Source organism: Schistocerca americana, chromosome 4, assembly GCF_021461395.2.
Source record: "Schistocerca americana isolate TAMUIC-IGC-003095 chromosome 4, iqSchAmer2.1, whole genome shotgun sequence".
Classification (NCBI taxonomy): domain Eukaryota; kingdom Metazoa; phylum Arthropoda; class Insecta; order Orthoptera; family Acrididae; genus Schistocerca; species Schistocerca americana.
Genome location: NC_060122.1, coordinates 230,117,115 through 230,140,207, shown reverse-complemented (window position 1 = coordinate 230,140,207; position 23,093 = coordinate 230,117,115). Strand labels below are relative to the sequence as shown.

The 23,093-nt window shown below is 38.6% G+C and overlaps 1 protein-coding gene across 3 annotated transcripts in view; it reads right to left on the bottom strand.

Moving 5' to 3' along the window:
* The window catches only part of LOC124614034 (RUN and FYVE domain-containing protein 2), a 149,029-nt gene that overhangs the window by 4,677 nt on the left and 121,259 nt on the right, over positions 1-23,093 (bottom strand). For all 3 annotated transcript variants that reach the window (XM_047142859.1, XM_047142860.1, XM_047142861.1), the window contains one exon: positions 10,639-10,878. In XM_047142859.1, coding sequence (XP_046998815.1) covers positions 10,639-10,878 — 240 coding nt within the window. The remainder of the gene's footprint in view (positions 1-10,638; positions 10,879-23,093) is intronic.

The window sequence follows — 23,093 nt, the reverse complement described above, 5'->3', positions numbered from 1 at the left end:
TTCCAATGCCACAGGCATAAAGAAATTATAATTATGTGCCATATTTCTTCACTCATCTTTGGCATCATATCTTCTTTTAACTACATTTTCTTTCACTGTTCTCTCTAAAATGATAAAATAAAGAAATGAGCACGTGAGTAATTTATACTTAGATGATGATGTTGATATTGTTGTTGTCGTCGTCTTCAAACCAAAGACTGGTTTGATGCGCTCTCCATGCCACTCTATCCTGTGCAAGCCTCTTCATCTCATAATGACTACTGCAGCCTACATCCTTCTGAATCTGCTTACTGTACTGATCTCTCAGCCTCCCTCTGCGATTTTTACCCCCCCCCCCCCACCCCCATGCTTCCCTCCACTGCTGAATTGGTGATCCCTTGATGCCTCTGAATGTGTACTACCAACCTACCCCTTCTTCTAGTCAGATTGTACCATAAATCTCTCTTCTTCCCAGTTCTATTCAATACCTCCTCAATAGTTACATGATCTAGCCATCTAATCTTCAGCATTCTTGTGTAGCGTAACATTTCAAAAGCTTCTATTCTCTTCTTGTCTAAACTGTTTATCGTCCTTCTTTCACTTCCATACACGGCGACACACCACACAAATACTTTCAGAAAAAGACATCCTCACACCTAAATCTAAACTCAATGTAAACAAATTTCTCTTCTTCAGAAACGCTTTCCTTGCCATTGCCAGTCTATATTTAACATACTCTCTTCTTCAACCATAACCAGTTATTTTGCTGCCCAAAAAGCAAAACTCTGCTGCTACTTTAAGTGTCTTATTTCCTAATCTAATTCCCCTAGTGTCAAAAAATGGTTCAAATGGCTCTGAGCACTATGGGACTTAACAGCTGTGGTCATCAGTCCCCTAGAACTTACAACTACTTAAACCTAACTAACCAAAGGACATCACACACATCCATGCCCGAGGCAGGATTCGAACCTGCGACCGTAGCAGTCGCGCGGTTCCGGACTGCGCGCCTAGAACCACGAGACCACCGGCGGCCGGCCCCCTAGTGTCTCCTGACTTTGTTCGACAACATTCCATTATCCTCATTCTGCTTTTGTTGATGTTCATCTTACATCCCCCTTTCAAGACACTGTCCATTCTGATCAACTGGCCTTCCATGTTCTTTTGGTGTCTCTGACAGAATTACAATCCCATCAGCAAACCTCAGAGTTTTTATTTCTTCTCCCTGGACTATAATTCCTACTCCAAATTTTTCTTTTGTTTCCTTCACTTCTTACTCAACATATAGATTGAATAACATTGGAGACAGGCCAGCCCTGTCTCACTCCCTTCTCAACCACTGCTTCCCCTTCACGCCCCTCGACTCTGTAACTGCCATCTGGTTTCTATACAAATTGTAAATAGCCTTTTGTTATCTGTGTTTCACCCAGTCACCTTTAGAATTTGAAAGAGAGTATTCCAGTCAAAATTGTCAAAAGCTTTCTCTAAGTCTACAAATGCTACAAATATAGGTTTGCCTTTCCTTAATCTGTCTTCTATGAGAAGTCATATTGTTAGTATTGGCTCACATATTCCTGCATTTCTCCGAAATCCAAACTGATCTCGGAATGCCACGCCAAGAGGCCCAGGTTCAATTCCCGGCTGGGGCAGGAGATTTTCTCCGCTCAGGGACTGGGTGTTGTGTTGTCTTCATCAACATTTCATCCCCATCTCCAGCACGCAAGTCGCCCAATGTGGCATCGAATGCAATAAGTACTTGCCCTCGTCGGTCGAACTTCCCCAAATGAGGGACTCCCGTCCCACAATGCCATACGCTCATTTCCATTTTCCATTCTTCTGTAAAGAATTCATGTTAGTATTTTGCTACCTGACTTATTAAACTGATAGTTTGGTAGTTTTCACACCCGTCAGCACCTGTTTCTTAGGAATTGGAATTATTATATTATCCCTGAAGTCTGAGGGTGTTTCACCTGTCTCACACATCTTGCTCATTAGATGGAAGACTTCTGTCATGGCTGGCTCTCTCAAGACTGTCAGTAGTTCCAATGCAAAGTTGTCTGCTACTGGGGCCTTGTTTCGACTTTTTTTTTTTAGTACTCTCTCAAATTCTTCGTGCAATAGCATATCTCCCATCTCATCTTCATCTATGTCCTCTTTCATTTCCATAATATTGCCCTCACGTACATCTCCCTTGTGTAGAACCTGTATATACTCCTTCCACCTTTCTGTTTTCCATTCTTTGCTTAGGACTAGTTTTTCATCTGAGCTCTTGATATTCATACAGGTGGTTCTCCTTTCTCCAAAGGTATCTTTAATTTTCCTGTAGGCGGACTATCTTACTTTTGTGATTTAAGCTTTTACATCCTGACATTTGTCGTCCATCCAGTCCTGTAAGCCATTCTGCACTTCCTGTTGATCTCATTTTTTAGACATTTGTGTTCCCGTTCACCTGCTTCTTTTACTGCATTTTTATAATTTCTCCTTTCATCAGTTAAATTCAATATCCCTTGTATTACCCAAGGACTTCTACTAGCCCCAGTCTTTCTACCTTCTTTATATTCTGCTGCCTTAATTATTACATTTGTCAAAGCCACCCATTCTTCTTCTACCGTATCCCTTTCCCCATGCTTGTCAATCATTCCCTAATTCTCCCTCTGAAACTCTCTACAACTTCTGGTTCTTTCAGTTTACCCAGGTCACATCTACTTAAATTCCTACCTTTCTCCACTTTCTTCAGTTTTAATCTACAGTTCATAACCAATAAATTGTGGTCAGAGTTCACAAATGGAAATGTCTTACAATTTACAACCTGATTCCAAAACCTCTCTCTTACCATCATGTAATCAATCTGAAACCTTTTGGTGTCTCCAGGTCTCTTCCACAAATACAACCTTCTTTTATGATTCTTAAACCAACTGTTAGCTATGATTAAATTACACTCTGTGTAAAATTCTACCAGGTGGCTTCCTCTCTCATTCCTTTCCCCCAGTCCATATTCGCCTACTACTTTCTCCTCTCTTCCTTTTTCTACTATCAAATTACAGTTCCCAATAACTATTAAATCTGTGTCGCCTTTAACTATCTGAATAATTCCTTTTGTCTCTACCTCATCTACAGGGCTAGCTGGCATATAAACTTGTACTACAGTGATGGGTGTGGCTTTGTGTCTATCTTAGCTACAAAAACATGTTCACTATGCTGTTTATAGCAGCTTATCTGCATTCTTTAATTCATTATTAATTACTTGATTTTGTATTTATAACCCTGTATTCACCTGATCAGATGTCCTATTCCTCCTGCCACCAAACTTCGCTAATTCCCACTATATCTAACTTTAACCTGTCCATTTCCCTTTTTAAATTTCCAAATCTACCTGTCCGATTAAGGGATCTGATATTCCATGCTCCAATCCATAGAACATGTTTTGTTTCTCCTGATAACAACGTCCTCCTGAGTAGTTCCCACTTGGGAGATCCAAATCGGTGGACTATTTCACCTCCACAACGTTTTACACAAGTGGATACCATCATCATACAGTCGAGCTGCAGGCTCAAAGGAAAAATTATAGCTGTAGTTTCCCCTCACTTTCAGCCGTTCACAGTACCAGCATAGGACGGTCTTGTGGTTGATGTTATGAGGCCAGATCAGTCAATCATCCCAATTGTAGCCCCTGCAACTACTGAAAAGGCTGTTGCCCCTCTTCAGGAACCACATGTTTGTCTGACCTCTCAACAGATACCCTTCCATTATGGTTGCACCTATGGTACAGTTATCTGTATCACTGAGGCATGCAAGCTTCCCCATCAATGGCAAGGTTCATGGTTCATAAGGACACTATCACTGTGAAAATTGCGTGGTTTTTATGAAGTAGTTTTCTGAGCAAGGAATTGTAATTTATAGTATTTACAAAAGTGGAATACTGGTGTGACTGAGGCTTAATCTGAAGTTGTAGTGGTCCGGTTAATATAATGGGTTAATACATGAGTAACAAGGATATAAATGTGAGTTTTGAGTGTTGTTTCATTAGAAACAAGAGAGCGAGTATAATATGCAATGCTACAAGATGTTACTTTTTGCTCTAAAATTTTAACTTCTTTTGCTGTATGTCAGTGACACAATGAATGAACACATGCTGTGGTAAAATATAAAACGTTTATTATCTTATCAATAGTAATAATGATTGGGTATATCCACCAACTCACTAGGTATGCTTATTTTGCAAGTATATCTCACTATATTTTGTAAGGGTTTCGTGTATTTAATTTGTCAGATGACAATATCTGATGAGAGTTAATATGCTTTCCTGAGGAGTAGTAGTAACAATATTTCCTACGAGTTTTATACAAAGTGAAACCTGTACTATTTGAAATTTACTAAGTTTTTACAGTTGGGTCTGGACACATTTCTTAGAAGAGGTTAGGTTAACTTAATGTAAATAGTACAGGTATTTACCTGCCCTGTCTTACTTGAAGGAAGTGGAGACTAAGTAAGAGGTATCAACCAGAGTTGAAGTTTTTCTTTGGTAGTTTAGTATGTTAACTGAATGAAGGTTACTACTTGTGTTGCTACTCTTGCCATTGGCTTTCAGTAGTAGGGTGTTACAACCAATTTTCAGGGCCTGTGAGAATGAAGCCAGGAGTGTCAATTCTGTAGGATTGGTGACCATCATCTTACAGCCCACCAGTGAAGCACTCGCCAGGCAGGGATCACTGGGGTGGATGGTGGGAAGCATTTCTATCTGTTCCTTTCACCTCTACCAGGATGGTCATGGTTATCTTCTCTTTTTTCCACACTCAGTATTTCCTGTTGTGGTAACACTTCTCTTATCCATACACTTAAACCTGTCATCACAAGAGTGCCCCAGATAAAGAAATATATAGATAGCTTTCAGATGAAGTTAAGAAGCATAGAATTCACGACAGTAAATGTTGCTCACATGATGTCAAATAAGAATAACTAAATGAGGAATGCTTATTACTAGTTACGGTTAGTAGATACGCACAAGTGAATTAAGAATACACACAATTATGAGTAAGCCAAATCAGGACTGTACTATATTTAATGAAATAAAAGTTGAATTATATGAACTAATACTTTGAGGAAATGTGATGCATGAATGTGTTCCAGTTCATGTAGTTTAATAGTTGAAAATGTAAAAGTAACTAGTTTCCTTTGTTTCAGTTTTAACAATAATGGGATTTTGTATTTACAAATATTATCTATGTATGTTTTATAGTAGTGGCAACATCTTCATCTAAGGGAGGAGGTATGTGGTGTAACTTATCATTTTGAAAAAATGTTGTGTTACCCAACATCTATCTAGCTGATGAATGTTGATCAACATGTTTATTTGTAATTTGGTTAAGAACTGAAGGGAAAAAAACCACTAGTTTGGAGGTCATCATCAATGTTTGTGCATGTAAATGGTACGGATGGATGCCATACATCTTCAAGCTCAACATGTAGTTGACTTGGTAGGGGAAGGGACAATAGTAAAGGCCACATGTAATAGGGGAGGTGCAGTTGTGACAGCTGCAGCCTTTGCTCAAAGCATCCCTGTGTTAACTTGTACACCCCAAGTCTACAAAGGATCATATTAAAGGTTCTGTCAGTACAACCAATAATATGACAAACACAAAATTTCAAAATACCAATATCAAGCAGAATAATGGACCTACTGGGAAATATGGGTGTCCATTTCTGTTCCAACCACCTTGTACAAAGAAAGAGAGAATTCAGTCAAACTGCAATACTGCTTTACGCATGTATTTGAAGTGCTTAAATAGTTACAATAAAAATTTTACAGCAATTATCTCTTAATACTAATCTGCCAGTTTAGTCTGACATGAATATTTAAAGCACATTTGGAACAAAAACAGATTTTCTTCCTGCGGGGGGAATCATTCAGTTATTTTCAGGACATTATTAAATGTCTCACATTCTGAACATTCGGTTTTTATCTGCGTGTGGTACAACAAGGTGCTTTTAAGCCTTCGCTTAGCCAATCTGACTACTAGTTGCACCTAATGCGAGAACCATGTATATACCTATCATTACAGTACGTGTTGGATGTGTCCTCTTTACGGTAATTTCTCACATTATTCAAAAAGTCAGTGCATTTATTTCGTATATCTAAATGTTCAACTAGCACCTCCCTGGTATCTCATGACTTTTCCCAGCTGGTAAATTTTATATAATGTGAATTATATTTAAACATACTAGTAAGACAGGAACAAAGAAATAGAAACTAGAATCTGTAGCCTAACTTGTTTAGCAAGGATCGTAATAATGAAATGCCTCCTTTAATTTTTTTTAGTACTGGAGCTATTGACTTTAGCATTGGGCACTGTTTGTGTGTCGTGGGGAAATTATGTATTAGTCTCCTGACAATCTGTTTATCAAAATTACCCAAATGCAAAATTTTCTTATCTTTCTTCCATGTCTTTTCTGAAGCAGAGAAGGCTTGGGAAGTACCTGTAACTACGTTTTACGCCTTGTTCTTTATTCTCTTAATTGTGCAATGGGAAATGCTAATAGCTACTGCATTCCTCTCTAGCACATTTTAATGGAATGTTTACTCTTTTCATTTGCCTCTATCCACATAAATTTAAAAAAAACTGCACACTTGCTATGCACGACAGTCGGCACTTTCCCTGTTCCCATGGAGCGTGAAGACTGTGATGCCGTGTAGTACAGAACAGAAATAGCAACAAGAACGCTTTACGTACATGGATCAGCAGGTGACAGACAGTTGATAAATGAGTCAACTACTGATAACAGATGAAGTGCACAGCACAGCAGGCAACATACAACTGAGCCAGCCACCTTTTCAGAACACAGGGATGGACTTGTCCAGCAACCACAATGAGAATGTGTTTCTGTGCAGGTTCCAGGCTACCTTGTGTGAACTATATCTACTAGCTTGGCAGTTATTCCTTACTGCAGCATCCCAACTTGGAGAAGTGCGATGTGCCATTGAAAATGGGATGCACTGTGGCAGCTGACATCACATAAAACATATGATGCATAGTTATCTACCATATCTGATAAAAATTCATCTTCAGTCACTGGTATTAGCCACAATAATCAAGTATCTAGCAGTATCTGTCTTTAGCGATTTAAGAACGTCTACAGAAATAATCTAGGTGTGGGGAAAGCAAATGTTTGGCATAGATGTATCAGAAGACACCTAAGGCAGTGTCTTTCACTCATAAAGGAGTTCAACAAACCTTATTTGACTCTTTTTTTTAATACTGTTTATTAGTCTTGAACCCTTAGCATGTTTGATCACGCTCAAAATTCTGAGAGCCTACATTCCTTTATGAATGATGAAACATTGCAGTATCTCATGTTTAGGTACCTGGGTAAAAATTTATGTTTCCCCCCCAGTAAACCAGATCCCTGTGACACAGCTTGGGTATCTTACAAAAATAAGGTACATACAGAAAATTTGGAGAGCTACTTTCCCATAAATTTGTGTATGAAAATGAAATGTATGCCCTGCAAAAATAAATCTTCAGTTCTTAAAGGAAATACACCTGGATCATAATATGGTGATGTTGTTATTGTCTTCAGTCCTGAGACTGGTTTGATGCAGCTCTCCATGCTACTCTATCCTGTGCAAGCCTCTTCACCTCCCTGTACTTACTGCAACCTACATTCTTCTGAATCTGCTTAGTGTATTAATCTCTTCGTCTCCCTCTACGATTTTTACCCTCCACGCTGCCCTCCAATGCTAAATTTGTGATCCCTTGATGCCTCAGAACATGTCCTACCAACCGGTCCCTTCTTCTTGTCAAGTTGTGCCACAAACTCCTCTTCTCCCCAATTCTATTCAATACCTCCTCATTAGTTATGTGATCTACCCATCTAATCTTCAGCATTCTTCTGTAGCACCACATTTCGAAAGCTTTTATTCTCTTCTTGTCCAAAATATTTATCGTCCATGTTTCACTTCCATACAAGGCTACACTCCATACAAATACTTTCAGAAACGACTTCCTGACACTTAAATCTATACTCGATATTAACAAATTTCTCTTCTTCAGAAATGCTTTCCTTGCCATTGCTAGTCTACATTTTATGTCCTCTCTACTTCGACCATCATCACTTATTTTGCTCCCCACATAGCAAAACTCCTTTACTACTTTAAATGTGTCATTTCCTAATCTAATTCCTGCAGCATCACCCGACTTAATTTGACTACATTCCATTATCCTTGTTTTGCTTTTGTTGATGTTCATCTTATATCCTCCTTTCAAGACACTGTCTATTCGTTCAACTGCTCTTCCAAGTCCTTTGCTGTCTCTGTCAGAATTACAATGTCATCGGCGAACCTCAACGTTTTTATTTCTTCTCCATGAATTTTAATACCTACTCCGAATTTTTCTTTTGGTTCCTTTACTGCTTGCTCAATATACAGATTGAACAACATCGGGGAGAGGCTACAACCCTGTCTCACTCCCTTCCCAACCGCTGCTTCCCTTTCATGCCCCTCGACTCATAACTGCCATCTGGTTTCTGTACAAATTGTAAATAGCCTTTCGCTCCCTGTATTTTACCCCTGCCACCTTTAGAATTTGAAAGAGGTTATTCCAGTCAACATTGTCAAAAGCTTTCTCTAAGTCTACAAATGCTAGAAATGTAGGTTTGCCTTTCCTTAATCTATTTTCTAAGAAGTTGTAGGGTCAGTATTGCCTCACGTGTTCCAATATTTCTGCGGAATCCAAACTGATCTTCGCCGAGGTCAACTTCTACCAGTTTTTCCATTCGCCTGTAAAGAATTCACGTTAGTATTTTGCAGCTGTGACTTATTAAACTGATAGTTCGGTAATTTTCACATCTATCAACACCTGCTTTCCTTAGGATTGGAATTATTATATTCTTCTTGAAGTCTGAGGGTATTTCGCCCGTCTCATACATCTTGCTCACCAGAGGGTAGATTTTTGTCAGGACTGGCTCTCCCAAGGCCGTCAGTAGTTCTAATGGAATGTTGTCTCTCCCGGGGCCTTGTTTCGACTCAGGTCTTTCAGTGCTCTGTCAAACTCTTCACGCAATATCGTATCTCCCATTTCATCTTCATCTACATCCTCTTCCATTTCCATAATATTGTCCTCAAGTATTATCGTCCTTGTATAGACCCTCTATATACTCCTTCCACCTTTCTGCTTTCCCTTCTTTGCTTAGAACTGGGTTTCCATCAACGCTCTTGATATTCATACAAGTGGCTCTCTTTTCTCCAAAGGTCTCTTTAATTTTCCTGTAGGCAGTATCGATCTTACCCCTAGTGAGATAAGCCTCTACATCCTTACATTTGTCCTCTAGCCATCCCTGCTTAGCGATTTCGCACTTCCTGTCGATCTCATTTTTGAGACGTTTGTATTCCTTTTTGCCTTGCTTCATTTACTGAGTTTTTATATTTTCTCCTTTCATCAATTAAATTCAATATTTCTTCTGTTACCCAAGGATTTCTACTAGCCCTCGTCTTTTGATCTACTTGATCCTCTGCTGCCTTCACTACTTCATCCCTCAGAGCTACCCATTCCTCTTCTACTGTATTTCTTTCCCCCATTCCTGTCAATTGTTGCCTTATGCTCTCCCTGAAACTCTGTACAACCTCTGGTTTAGTCAGTTTATCCAGGTCCCATCTCCTTAAATTCCCACCTTTTTGCAGTTTCTTCAGTTTTAATCTACAGTTCATAACCAATAGATTGTGGTCAGAGTCCACATCTGCCCCTGGAAATGTCTTACAATTTAAAATCTGGTTCCTAAATCTCTGTCTTACCATTATATAATCTATCTGATACCTTCTAGTATCTCCAGGATTCTTCCATGTATACAACCTTCTTTTATGATTCTTGAACCAAGTGTTTGCTATGATTAAGTTATGCTCTGTGCAAAATTCTACCAGACGGCTTCCTCTTTCATTTCTCTCCCCCAATCCATATTCACCCACTATGTTTCCTTCTCTCCCTTTTCCTACTCTCGAATTCCAGTCACCCATGACTATAAAATTTTCATCTCCCTTCACTACCTGAATAATTTCTTTTATCTCATCATACATTTCATCAATTTCATCATCATCTGCAGAGCTAGTTGGCATATAAACTTGTACTACTGTAGTAGGCATGGGCTTCGTGTCTATCTTGGCCACAATAATGCGTTCACTATGCTGTTAGTAGTAGCTTACCCGCACTCCAATTTTTTTATTCATTATTAAACCTACTCCTGCATTACCCCTATTTGATTTTGTATTTATAGCCCTGTATTCACCTGACGAGAAGTCTTGTTATTCGTGCCACCGAACTTCACTAATTCCCACTATATCTAACTTTAACCTATCCATTTCCCTTTTAAATTTTCCTACCTACCTGCCCGATTAAGGGATCTGACATTCCACACTCTGATCCGTAGAACGCCAGTTTTCTTTCTCCTGATAAGGACGTCCTCTTGAGTAGTTCCTGCCCGGAGATCCGAATGGGGGACTATTTTACCTCCGGAATATTTTACCCAAGAGGACGCCATCATCATTTAACCATACAGTATAATATATAACTTCAAAATTCAATTACTGGTTCACACAGTTAAAAATGAATGTGGTAATGAGTTTTAAGGAAAATTTACATAATAACACAAACATGGAATAACTTATTACATACAGACCTTACGACGTTTGATGCTAAATTCTCGAGAGCAGGCACGACAGGAAGTCGCTTCTTTGTCGGGTGCCCAGGTTGCATCCGGTGCACGCCCCAGTCCTGCTCCTACTGCTGCTTCTTCACGCAGTTCATCAAGTTGGAGCTTAGCACGCCGTAGTTCTCCTCCAATTTCTTCCAAAGCTAATTCATGTTCACGACACTGTTCCTGGAGTGAGTAATGCTCTTGTTGCAGAGCCATATGCTTCTGCAACAAGTAATGTACCAAATATGTCATTTCCATACTGTTTTCCTAACTTCTGAGGGTTTCAGCTACTATAAAATCAAAATGAAATTAAGTAAAATTAATTAACAATGCATGACAATCAAAATTGTCAATATAATATGAAAACAGAAGCAAAAATACGTAACATGAACAGCTTGCAGTTAATTTCCTCAACAAATACAGAAAAAAAGCATACAACTGTAACTCATTTTTGTAGAACCTGTTTGTCCTTCAGATTTGCCATATAGTCTGGAAGTACAGTAAATAAATCCTTTCAGGTCATTCCGGATATTAGTGCTAGCCTACTTTTCTCAAAAGAAATGAAAAAAGTAGGATATGGGTTGATCTTTCCATATAGATGAAATCAAAGCACTACATGACGATAACCTGATAACTAATATACCTATTACGTCAGTCACTTAATACAATAATTATATTCAATAGGCAACAAAATGTAACCACAAACATCAAATGTTTGGGGAGGAAATAACAGACCACTGATATATGAAGTCTTACAATGGAAGCAACAGAAACCGACTTCAATTATTTTTTAAAATTAATTATGCTTCTCTGAAAGCTGATTTCTATTTCATGACGACCAGACTAACTAGACACATTATATGTGATTCATATTTTTAAGTCATACTTTAAAGGCAACATTTCAATACACTTTTGAAGAAGGTGGGGAGTGGTACCAAAATTTTAGTATAGACAATATTCAGTGGGAAGATGTAACTGTTTTCTATCAAACATTCACATCAATTACATTAAACAGAAACTTCTGCATACAACTACTGTTGCTTTTATTACATTTTAGTGCTGACAGTCTTATTTTATTTCATTTCATTTCAAACACCTTGTGTGTTAGGAACAGTATGGTATAGCGCTTAAGTCAGTTTCAACTGCTTGTCAATCTCTGTTGGCTATTGGAGAAGACTGAGAGAGTGAATTAATGACTCTTGATCCATATACAATAAATATAATCAATTCTTCAGTCACATACCCATTTTCAGAGACAGAGACTTTCACAATCTCTATGGAAAATTCACTCATCTCTTCCCGATCACCAAAATGAACCACATGCAGACCATTCTCTAGCTAAGACCTACACTTATATACACCAACATGAGTGAAAGCACTCTCTGCTTTGATAAGATGTGGCTAGGGCTCAAACCTTGATCCTTGCCTTTCACAGACAATGTTATCAATTATGTGTAATTGGTAGTGCCGTATCTGTGGAATGCATGGATAAATATAAATGGCTCTGAGCACTATGGGACTTAACATCTGTGGTCATCAGTCCCCTAGAACTTAGAACTACTTAAACCTAACTAACCTAAGGACATCACATAACACCCAGTCATCACGAGGCAGAGAAAATCCCTGACCCCGGCGGGAATCGAACCCGGGAACCCGGGCGTGGGAAGCAAGAACGCTACCGCACGACCACGAGCTGCGGACGGAATGCATGGGCCCAGGTTTAAATCTCAACCCAGCATACACTTATAACTTACCACATACAATGAGTAAAGATCTGTTAAAATCAAACATCACTAATTTCATGCAGCCAGCTGGAATCTTCAACCCTTAAATCTAGATAAACATACTATTTACCAATTTCCATTTGAATTAATAGGGAGCCACATTTTCATTCCTTATGAGTGATAAGATCTTACTGAAAAACTTCGTTCTAGAAATATAATAAAGGAACAAGGAATACTGAAGTTTAATCCCCTGTCGGTGTCAAGGACATTGGACACAATCTTGGACTGAGGAACAACAGGGAAGAAAATTGGCCATGACTTTCAAAGGAATCTGCATGATCGGATGGAGATCTGAACCACCATCTTCCTGACTTCAAGCCCAGTGTCTTACCACATTACCACCTTGCCCAGTCCACAAATACAGAACCCCACACTGAGGCTTAAACAAGAGCACACATAGTTATTTTTATGTATTGTGTTGTGATTGCCCGACTGGAAATGATATCAGGATGTTCATTTTAACTGAAGACACTACACATCAGATCAAAAAAGGTTATAATTCCAATTTGTTTGTCTCAGAGGGGGACATCCCATGACATCACACTCGATCGCCATCCCCACCCAGTGCCTGGGTTCCGGGTGCAACTTTGAAATCTTCAATGGGAACCCCCATTTTTTATTGCAGATTACGACTGTATGGAAAAATCTACAAATGTTCTGTCTGGAGCATTTTCTTCATTTCACCACAGATGGCTCTGTAACCGGAGAAATAGTAATGGATACACAATTGTAATTCATGACATGCTACTCCACAGCCCTTGAATATCCAATGGCACATGGGACCCTACCTCCATGCTGTAAGGGTAGGACAGGTCAGTATTTCCTAAAACCCCATTCACAACATCGTACACCTGCAACATATCGAACGGAGGACTACTCAGTGTGCCACCGTAGCCATGTAGTGAACTATGACGTATCACAACATGCAGTGCACTGTGACTGGAGCTCACATATTGTGCAACATGGAACAGGTATCAGCTATAAATATTACAATACTTGTGCAATGTTTAGCACCTGCACATCTAATTATAATTTGAAGAACAGATGTGCAAGTGGACAGTAAATGATGCAACTACAGAAGAAAAAATTGAAATGATCTGGATTTACACAAAACGTAGGAGAAATGTTGAGGCTACTGTTGCCTTTTATGCTGAGCATTTTCCAGAGAAAACACACTCTCATTCATTCTTTTACAAGGTTCTGTGTGAATGAGTATGTCTGATAGCAGTGTACAGACCAGCAAAAGAGCACAAAGCAAACATGTTACAGGTGAAGCTAATGAACTAGTTGTACTAGTAGCAGTGCACCATGACCCACAGATAAGTACCCACCAATTACACCAATATTCTGATACATTTGTAGGTGATATTGTTACAATACAGCATCGTCGTAAGTGTCATTCATACCAAGTGTCACTGCATCACGAACTTTATGGCGCCAGTTTCCATAACCGGGTAGTGTTTTGTGAATGGACACATCAACAAATGCAAACAACCCTCCACATTCTTTGCCGAGGTACTGTTTTCCAATAGGTCTACCTTCACAAATCATGGTCGCATTAACTGGCATAATATGCATTACTGGAGTGTAGACAAACCCCACTGGTTACAGTAAGTTGACCATCAATGTCCTTAGTCAGTTGATGTATGGTGTGGTATCACGGGGAAAAACTCACTGGTCCGTATTTTATTGATGGCACGTTGAATAGACGCAAATATTGAATGTTTTTGGAACAGGAACTACTGGTACTACAGCAGGATGTTGCCCGGGACATAACAATGTATTTAGTTGTAGCACGACGGTTGCCCAGTGCATTATGCAAATGAAGTATGGGTGGTATTAAACTGTGTTTATACTAGTCGGAGGATCGCCAGACGTGACCCTATTATTTGACCCGTAGGTCACTGAATTTGATATCACCTGATTTCTTTCTGTGGGTATATTCAAAAGGTAAGCTGTATCAACAAGTGGAAACAGGCCTTGAAGACATGGCCGACTGCATCAGAAATGCTTGTGCTGACATTTCCGCATATATGCTTCTGTCCTGTGTACAGTCATTTGGAAAGTGGATCACTAAATGTTTTGAAGTTGGTGGTAACTGCATTTGAAAACTTACTCAAACTGGAAAAGTAGAGTAGTGTTTGCCTCGAGTCATGGCCACAGTTGTGTGTCAAGAAGTCCCCCATTCGTTATGTTGGAGGAATACAATGTTGTGAATATGGATGTGGGATCCTATGTGCCATTGGATATTCAAGGGCCATAGAGTAGCCCTAAATTATGGTTATGTACACATTAATATTCCTCTGATTAGAGTGTCATCTATGATAAAACAAAGAAAATGCTTCAGACAAAACATATGTCGATTCTGCTGAAGAATTGTAATTTGTACAAAAAATCTGAACACATCATCATTAGAAATAATGCATGAAAGTGAACCAATATGTGAAACAGAATATTATACATTTTTATAAGTTTATACTGATAAGAACTTGAATTGGCTGTCACACATAACAGATCTTAGCTGACTTCTTCAATTTTCAGTCACTAGGGTTTATGGCATCATATTCTGTGGTAGCTTATAACTGAGGAAAAAAAATTGCACAGAAGTGGGTAATAAACATGACATGTATTGTCAAATCTAGAACCTCTTGTAGGCAGTTCTTTAAATAGTTCTGCATACTGATAACAGCCTCACAATACATCATAATTTGCTTATAGGAAAGTTCATAAATAAAATACACGGTGGAGAAATTACTTTCCTTTATTCAGCACACCATGTGGTGTGGCGTGGCACAGAAATAAATTAAGTATTCAGTCACAAAACTCATTGACCACCTACCCAAAGATACACTATGTGATCAAAAGTATCTGGACACCTGGCTGAAAATTACTTACAAGTTCATGGCACCCTCCATCGGTAATGCTGGAATTCAATATGGTGTTGGAAGGTTTCTTGAGGAGTGGCAGCCCATTCTCCACGGAATGCTGCACTGAGGAGAGGTATTGATGTTGGCCAGTGAGGCTTGGCATGAAGTAGGCATTCCAAAACATCTCAAAAGTGTTTTATAGGAGGGATGTTATTGTCGTGTAACCACTCCGCCACAGGCCATTATGAACAGGTGCTCGATCATGCTGAAAGATGCAACTGCCATCCCCAAATTGCTTTTCAACAGTGGGAAGCAAGAAGGTGCTTAAAACATCAATGTAGGCATGTGTTGTGATAGTGCCATGCAAACAATAAGAGGTGCAAGGCCCCTCCATGAAAAACATGACCACACTATAACACCACCGGCTCTGAATTTAACTGTTGGCACTACACGCAATGGAGATGACGTCCATCGGGCAATTGCCGTATCCACATCCTGCCATCGGATCGGCACATTGTGTACTGTGATTTGTCACTCCACACAACATTTCTCCACTGTTCAGTCATCCAATGTTTACTGTCCTTACACCAAGTGAGGCATCATTTGGCATTTACGGGCATGATATGTGGCTTATGAGCAGTTGCTCAACTATGAAATTCAAATTTTCTCACCTCTCGCCTAACTGTCATAGTACTCGCAGTGGATCCTGACACAGTTTGGAATTACTGCGTGTTGGTCTGGATAGACGTCTGCCTATTACACATTACGACCCTCTTCAACCGTCTGTGGTCTCTGTCAGTCAACAGTACGCTTTTGTGCTGTACTTGTCCCTTCACGTTTCCACTTCATTATCACGTCGAAAACAGTGGCCCTAAGGATGTTTCGGAGCATGGAAATCTTGCGTACAGACGTGTGACACAAGTGGCACCCAATCACCTCGCCACATTCAAAGTCCGTGAATTCTGCGGAGTTCCTGGCTATATGTTGACAGCACAATGCACCTAATATGAAAAATGTATGTTTTTGGGGGTGCCCAGATACTTTTGATTACGTAATAGTGTATTAAGAACTTAATAGAATGAAGTTAAAATCTCAGTGAAAAATATGGCACGTGCATGTGCCATATTTTTCACTAATACAGTAAGACTAACTTGTTCTACATCACAGAGAGAAGGTACAATTATGGTCCATTGAAGAACTTTACATGCAAATCACTCATCAACCAACTTACAAGAAACATTGTTAAGAAGTAAATGCACTGAGAATCAGGAGTGTGTGAATTCCAAGATCTTTGAGAAGGCCTTGCATACTTTACATGTGTTCTTCATATCTTTTTGGCTGGATAAGACACACTTAAGTTTATCTGAATTGTTTCTGAATTGTTCTTCAGAGAGAACAGTGACATGAAGTATGTAAAATTGTTCATTTTACTCTCTACTTTCAGTTATAAAGTAAGATCCTATCTATGCAAGGGTGATGTCAGTAACGCTTCAATATTTCAGTTTCCCTAAGTAAAATTTTAAAGTTCACGCAATCAAAGTCCTTGCTAAAGTCATCACAGGACAGTTAAACATATCGAACTTTAGCTGTAGAGATTCATTTACAAAAGCCAAACTAAATAGCAGTTAGTAGGTTCTACTATGAAGAAATGAGGCAGTATTCTACTGTAAACAGAACTCTCAAAACTTTTCAAAAATTGAAAGAAGTGAAATTTGCCTCCGACTATGGATAGTAAGCTTGTATCAATTTGATTTGAGTTTGCTGTTCTACAACCATGCTATTGTTTTGTGAAATGCACATCCCATGTGTGTTTTCTGTTGATAATGGGTGAGACTGCTGGCAATATTTTGAGAAACCATGAGACACCATCCCTGAGTGGTCCATTAACATCCCCATACTCATCAGTAACACTGTCTGACTTGAGTCTCCTTTTAAAACCATACCCCAGGCTGCAACCACTAACAGTTGATCTATTTGGCTTTTTAAGTTGAGTTAGTTTAGGTTTTTTGCATGTTCCATGCTTGACGTCAACAATTTCAAAAACGCTAAAGTCACAATTCATGGAAACACCTACACTGATCTGGTAACAAGACGCGTGCATCAGATATAAATGATATATAAACTGTGAAAACAAACAAGCTATTGCCCTTAATGCTCACACACATGGAAACTAGTGAAAGTGGCCAATTACATCCAGATTCAGCCCAACATTAACAACCCAGGACAAGTATAGAGACCACAGGTGGACGTTCCATTACCTTGTATTCAAACTAATTTTAAAAATGCTTTACCTGATAATGTATGCAGGAGTAATTTCATTTTGCATTTGCACATTGGAGATCGGTCTGAAGAATTGATCAGTAAGCTTTACGATATTCAAATTATTCTGTTAGAAAATATGAGACAGTCATTGAAGTTAGGATGTCTAAATGAACATTGGCTTAAAAATGAAAATACCAGTCTCCCCGGTAAACTTACAGCTAAAAGCTGACTGCCAGGTTTTGTAAACCTAATGGGTATGGTGGCTCTTGATACCAGTTCATTCCTTGGTAGACTATGAAATCAGACATATATTAGCATTCTAAATGAAGAATAGACATTTGAAAGTATTTGTATTAAACTTAAGAGTAAAAAATGTTAATCATCAGTTTACATCGCTTTTGCAGGCACTATATAAGCTCTGTATTCTAAGATAAATTTGAAATATAGTTACATAAATTAAAATCTAACAAAATGAATAAGAAACTAGATATACAAGTGCTGTTCAATAAAGAATGATCAAATTTTTTATGGTCATAATGTCTCATGCTAAAATTTAATCTTATGATATTCTGTTAGCTTAATGTGCAACAAACACACTGCAGTAGTTTCATTGCTGAGACTCCTGGTTCCCACCTCTTAGAGGCAGGCAAAGTCAGAAAAGTTCAGGATCGCCTACTGCTGCAATGGACGTAACCCGAAGAACAATATGCGGCTTTGAAAAATTCTGCTTTTGACTCAACAAATCTTCAGCTGAGGCCTATACAATGTTACAGGAGGTCTATGGAGAGTCTGTTCTTCCCTACAGCACAGCTCGAAGGTGATTAAAATGTTTCAGTTTCAAAGGAAGGTGGGGTGCTTCAGTTACTGCTTGAACAAAAGGATATGTGCGTACAGGTGTGCATGCAGTTTAAGTTGATGTTAGAGGAAAATTCAGAGTTTCTTTCAAATGTAATCACTGCTGATGAAACTTGGCTACATCATTTTGATCCTGAGAGCAAACAGTAAAGTTCAGTGTGGAAATCTTCTTCATCACCAACCCCCAAAAAAGCAAAGTGGTTGCTTCTGCTGGGAAAGTTATGGTCATCTCATTCTTTGATATTCATGGAATGTTTTATCAGCATGTTGTACCTGAACATATCAGTAACTGGACAATACTACAGGGATGTCCTGAAAACATTGCAAGTCCATATCAGACGTAAAAGACCACATTTCCGTGAAGCAGGCTGGATGCTGCACCACTATAATGGGTGGCCACATATTGCCAATGTTGTTGCTGAATATCTTGCGAAAATCAACGAGAAATGCGTCCCTCACTCTCCCTTTAGTCCGGATTTAGCCCCATGTGACTTCCTTCTATTCCCTAACATGAAGAAATGCCTTCATGGGAGGTATTATCAATCATCAAAAGCAGTGGTGAAGGCTGCAGAGGCAATTTTGAAGGACCACTGAAAAAATGGTTTGCAGCATGTATTTGGCGACGCAGAAATGCTAGGACACGTGCATTGGACTCATGGTAGACTATTTTGAGTAGGACCATCAAAATTATGAGAATGAGTAAGGGCATGCTGTAAAAAAAAATTATGATCATTCTTTACTGAACAGCCATCGTATACGCTGACTTCAAAACAGGTGAAAGAACTGATGACAAATTTTCTTCACACTTAAAGAACTTGATAGCCACAAATGGGTTAAATCTAAATTTTTACCAGTGCACAAGAACTACAGCAATTGCTTCAACATTTATTTATAATATTGCAGGAAGTTACAATTACAGTGGAAAAGAAAAAATGGTACAAGCTTTAGGAGTTTCAGACCATGCAGCACTATTTGTATCACATCAAAATTAAATTCAGCCTGTGCAACAAAGAGATGTAAGCAAAATGTGAAGGTATTTATTAAAAAACAGCCTCATCACATGGTCAGTCAGCAATCACACTTCTACATCTACATCTACATCCATACTCTGCAAGCGACCTGACGGTGTGTGGCAGTGGGTACCTTGAGTATCTCTATCGGTTCTCCCTTCTATTCCAGTCTCGTATTGTTCGTGGAAAGAAAGATTGTCAGTATGCCTCTGTGTGGGCTCTAATCTCTCTGATTTTATCCTCATGGTCTCTTCGCGAGATATATGTAGGAGGGAGAAATATACTGCTTGACTCCTCGGTGAAGGTATGTTCTTCAAACTTCAACAAAAGGCCGTACCGAGCTACTGAGCATCTCTCCTGCAGAGTCTTCCACTGGAGTTTATCTATCATCTCCGTAACAATTTCGCAATTACTAATTGATCCTGCAATGAAGCATGCTGCTCTCCGTTGGATCTTCTCTATCTCTTCTATCAACCCTATCTGGGACGGATCCCACACTGCTGAGCAGTATTCAAGCAGTGGGCAAACGAGTGTACTGTAACCTACTTCCTTTGTTTTTGGACTGAATTTCCTTAGGATTATTCCAATGAATCTCAGTCTGGCATCTGCTTTACCGACGATTAATTTTATATGGTCATTCCATTTTAAATCACTCCTAATGCCTACTCCCAGATAATTTATGGAATTAACTGCTTCCAGTTGCTGACCTGCTATTTTGTAGCTAAATGATAATCTTTCTATGTATTCGCAGCACATTACACTTGTCTACATTGAGATTCAATTGCCATTCCCTGCACCATGCGTCAATTCATTGCAGATCCTCCTGCATTTCAGTACAATTTTCCATTGTTACAACCTCTCGATATACTACAGCATCATCCGCTAAAATATATATTGTGAATAGCAATGGTTCTAGGACACTCCCCTGCAGCACACCTGAAATCACTCTTACTTTGGAAGACTTCTCTCCACTGAGAATGACATTGTGTGTTTGGTTATCTAGGAACTCTTCAATCCAATCACACAATTGGTCTGATAGTCCATATGCTCTTACTTTGTTCATTAAATGACTGTGGGGAACTGTATCAAATGCCTTGCAGAAGCCAAGAAACACGGCATCTACCTGGGAACCCATGTCTATGGCCCTCTGAGTCTTGTGGACGAATAGTGCGAGCCAGGTTTCACACAATTGTCTTTTTCGAAACCCATGCTGATTTCTGCAGAGTAGGTTTCTAGTCTCCAGAAAAGTCGTTATACTTGAACATAATACGTGTTCCAAAATTCTACAACTGATCGACGTTAGAGATATAGGTCTATATTTCTGCACTTCAACAGATGACAACTAGAATAACTTTTCAACTGAATTCAAGAGTGTATTCAATGAAAGCTTCCCTTTCCCAACAGTACAGACCGGTTCTCATAAATGTAGAGCATGGGTAACAAAAGGAATTAGTGAGTCTTGCACCATGAGCCCATTTCATTTTTATTAAAAAAGGGGCATTTTAAAAAGTTAAAAAAAATCCATGGGATAATTGAGGGGGAAAAAAGTGTCACAAATTGTACTGAGAAAATTTAATGAGCATAGTAATTTACCTTTGCATCAAGCACTAAGATGATCTCAGATGACTTTTTACAATTATTCTGCTGCACTGTCACCATACTTTTCACTCTTATGTATTTTACCAGGAAGTGCATTTTCATTTAACACCCATACGATATTTCTTTGTCATAATGTGATTCACAATGTCAGACATTCTGCTGTGCCCAACAGCAAAGTTTAATATGCACAATGTGCCATACAATTTTCTCCACTGGCTATGATAAAAGTAAACTCTCTTTCGGTAATGGTACAAGTAAACTCACTTTTTATATTGCTGTTAAAATTACACTTTCATTTTGGCATGATGAGACACTGAATATGAATTGATACTACCAACAGTGCAAAACATTTAACAGCAAATATTAAAGATTGTAGAGGAAATTTTACATGTGACACCACCTCGTGTATATACTTGCACAATGCACAGTAGATTGCAAATCAAACATCCGGTGGCATAATATAATTCAACCATGTGGCATCCCCAAATAAAAAAAAAGTACCAGGAAAAATAACATGAATGAACACCTTAGTCTAGCATTAGGAAGAGGAAACTGCAGTTGGAGGCAAAAGTTAAACAAAACCCAGAATTTCTTTTATGTATGACAACATAGTTAAATTAGCAAAGTGTACTGAAAACAATAGATCCATTTTCAATGCTTAAAACAAATCAAACACTGTTTGTTCTGTTGTAAGGAGTGAATCTGGCAATGAAACAAAGAAAAATTCCCCTATGAACAAATGATAAATGTACAGCTGTTACAGATCCCAGTACCATATGTAATTACATAAATTGTAATGAAATCATGAACTGCTCACCACCAAGTACAAAGCCTAGTATGACAAAGCCTAGTACGACAGAGAGAAATTGCTCAGGTTTCAATTTTTTCCATGTTTCAATCTCTAATATTACGTAAATCATAATGTCCCTAAAAATTTTAAACTCTGTGGTCAGGATCAGGTTTCCACTAGAATTATAAAAGTAGTCTGTCATAGTACTGCACATCCACTCTCAAAATGTCTTTTGCTGAGGAATGCTTCCCAGATTGAATAAAATATACTGAAATTCAGCCAATTGACAAAAAGGGCAACAAGATGAAATTCAAAATTATAGGCCTATCTCACTGTTACAACTTTTCAAAAAGTATTTGCATGTGATCAGAAAGAAAATAACAAATCATCCCACAGCATTACTTTACGCAATCAGTATGGTTTCAGGAATGACTGCAGCACAACCCACTCAATAAATGAATTGATCATAAAAGTTAGCAGATGTTTTGATGATAGAATGTGTGTATAAGGCACCTTTTGCGATCTTATCATAACTTTAGATACAGTACAGCATGGCCTACCTCTTCAAAAATTGACACATTATGGTTTTCAAGGAAAATCTTTTTACCGGACATCACTATACTTGGAAAACAGAAAAATGGGGCACTTGTTAACAACAATCACAATAAATTTATCTCTGGCTGGAAACACAAGGCTTCCACAAGATTCAATATTAGGGCCACTATTTTTATAGTGGGTCAATGATGTACCATGCCGGGTTCAGTTTGATACCATCCTCTATGTGGGGTGACACAACTGCAATAGCATGTTGTAAAAGTGATGAATACTTAATCTGTTGTATTATGCAGACACTTGGGGAAGTGGACACACGAATAAAAAATAACAACCTGAAATTAAACTTTGCAAAAGAAGAAATTATTTATTTCACCACAAAACAACCAGCACAATGTACAAGTGAAAGTTACAAGGTTGCCTACCCACAGACTAAAACTAGGTGAATGAACTCCATATTATATGGGCATTAAGTTTATAAATGAAGTGTGGAAGGGGAAGTATGACTGAAATCTAAAAAGTACTCCTGGACATCTGGAAAAAAATATCTGAAAAGTAAATGCTACTGTTATTTAGAAGATTTTTTGAATGGTAATCATGTACAATAGTATCTGTCTAAATAAGTAACACCATATGTACTATAATCATAGCTTATATTTTATGATAACCAAGTCCGTATGAAGAATTGTCAACATATGTATTATAAACTTCAATTAAG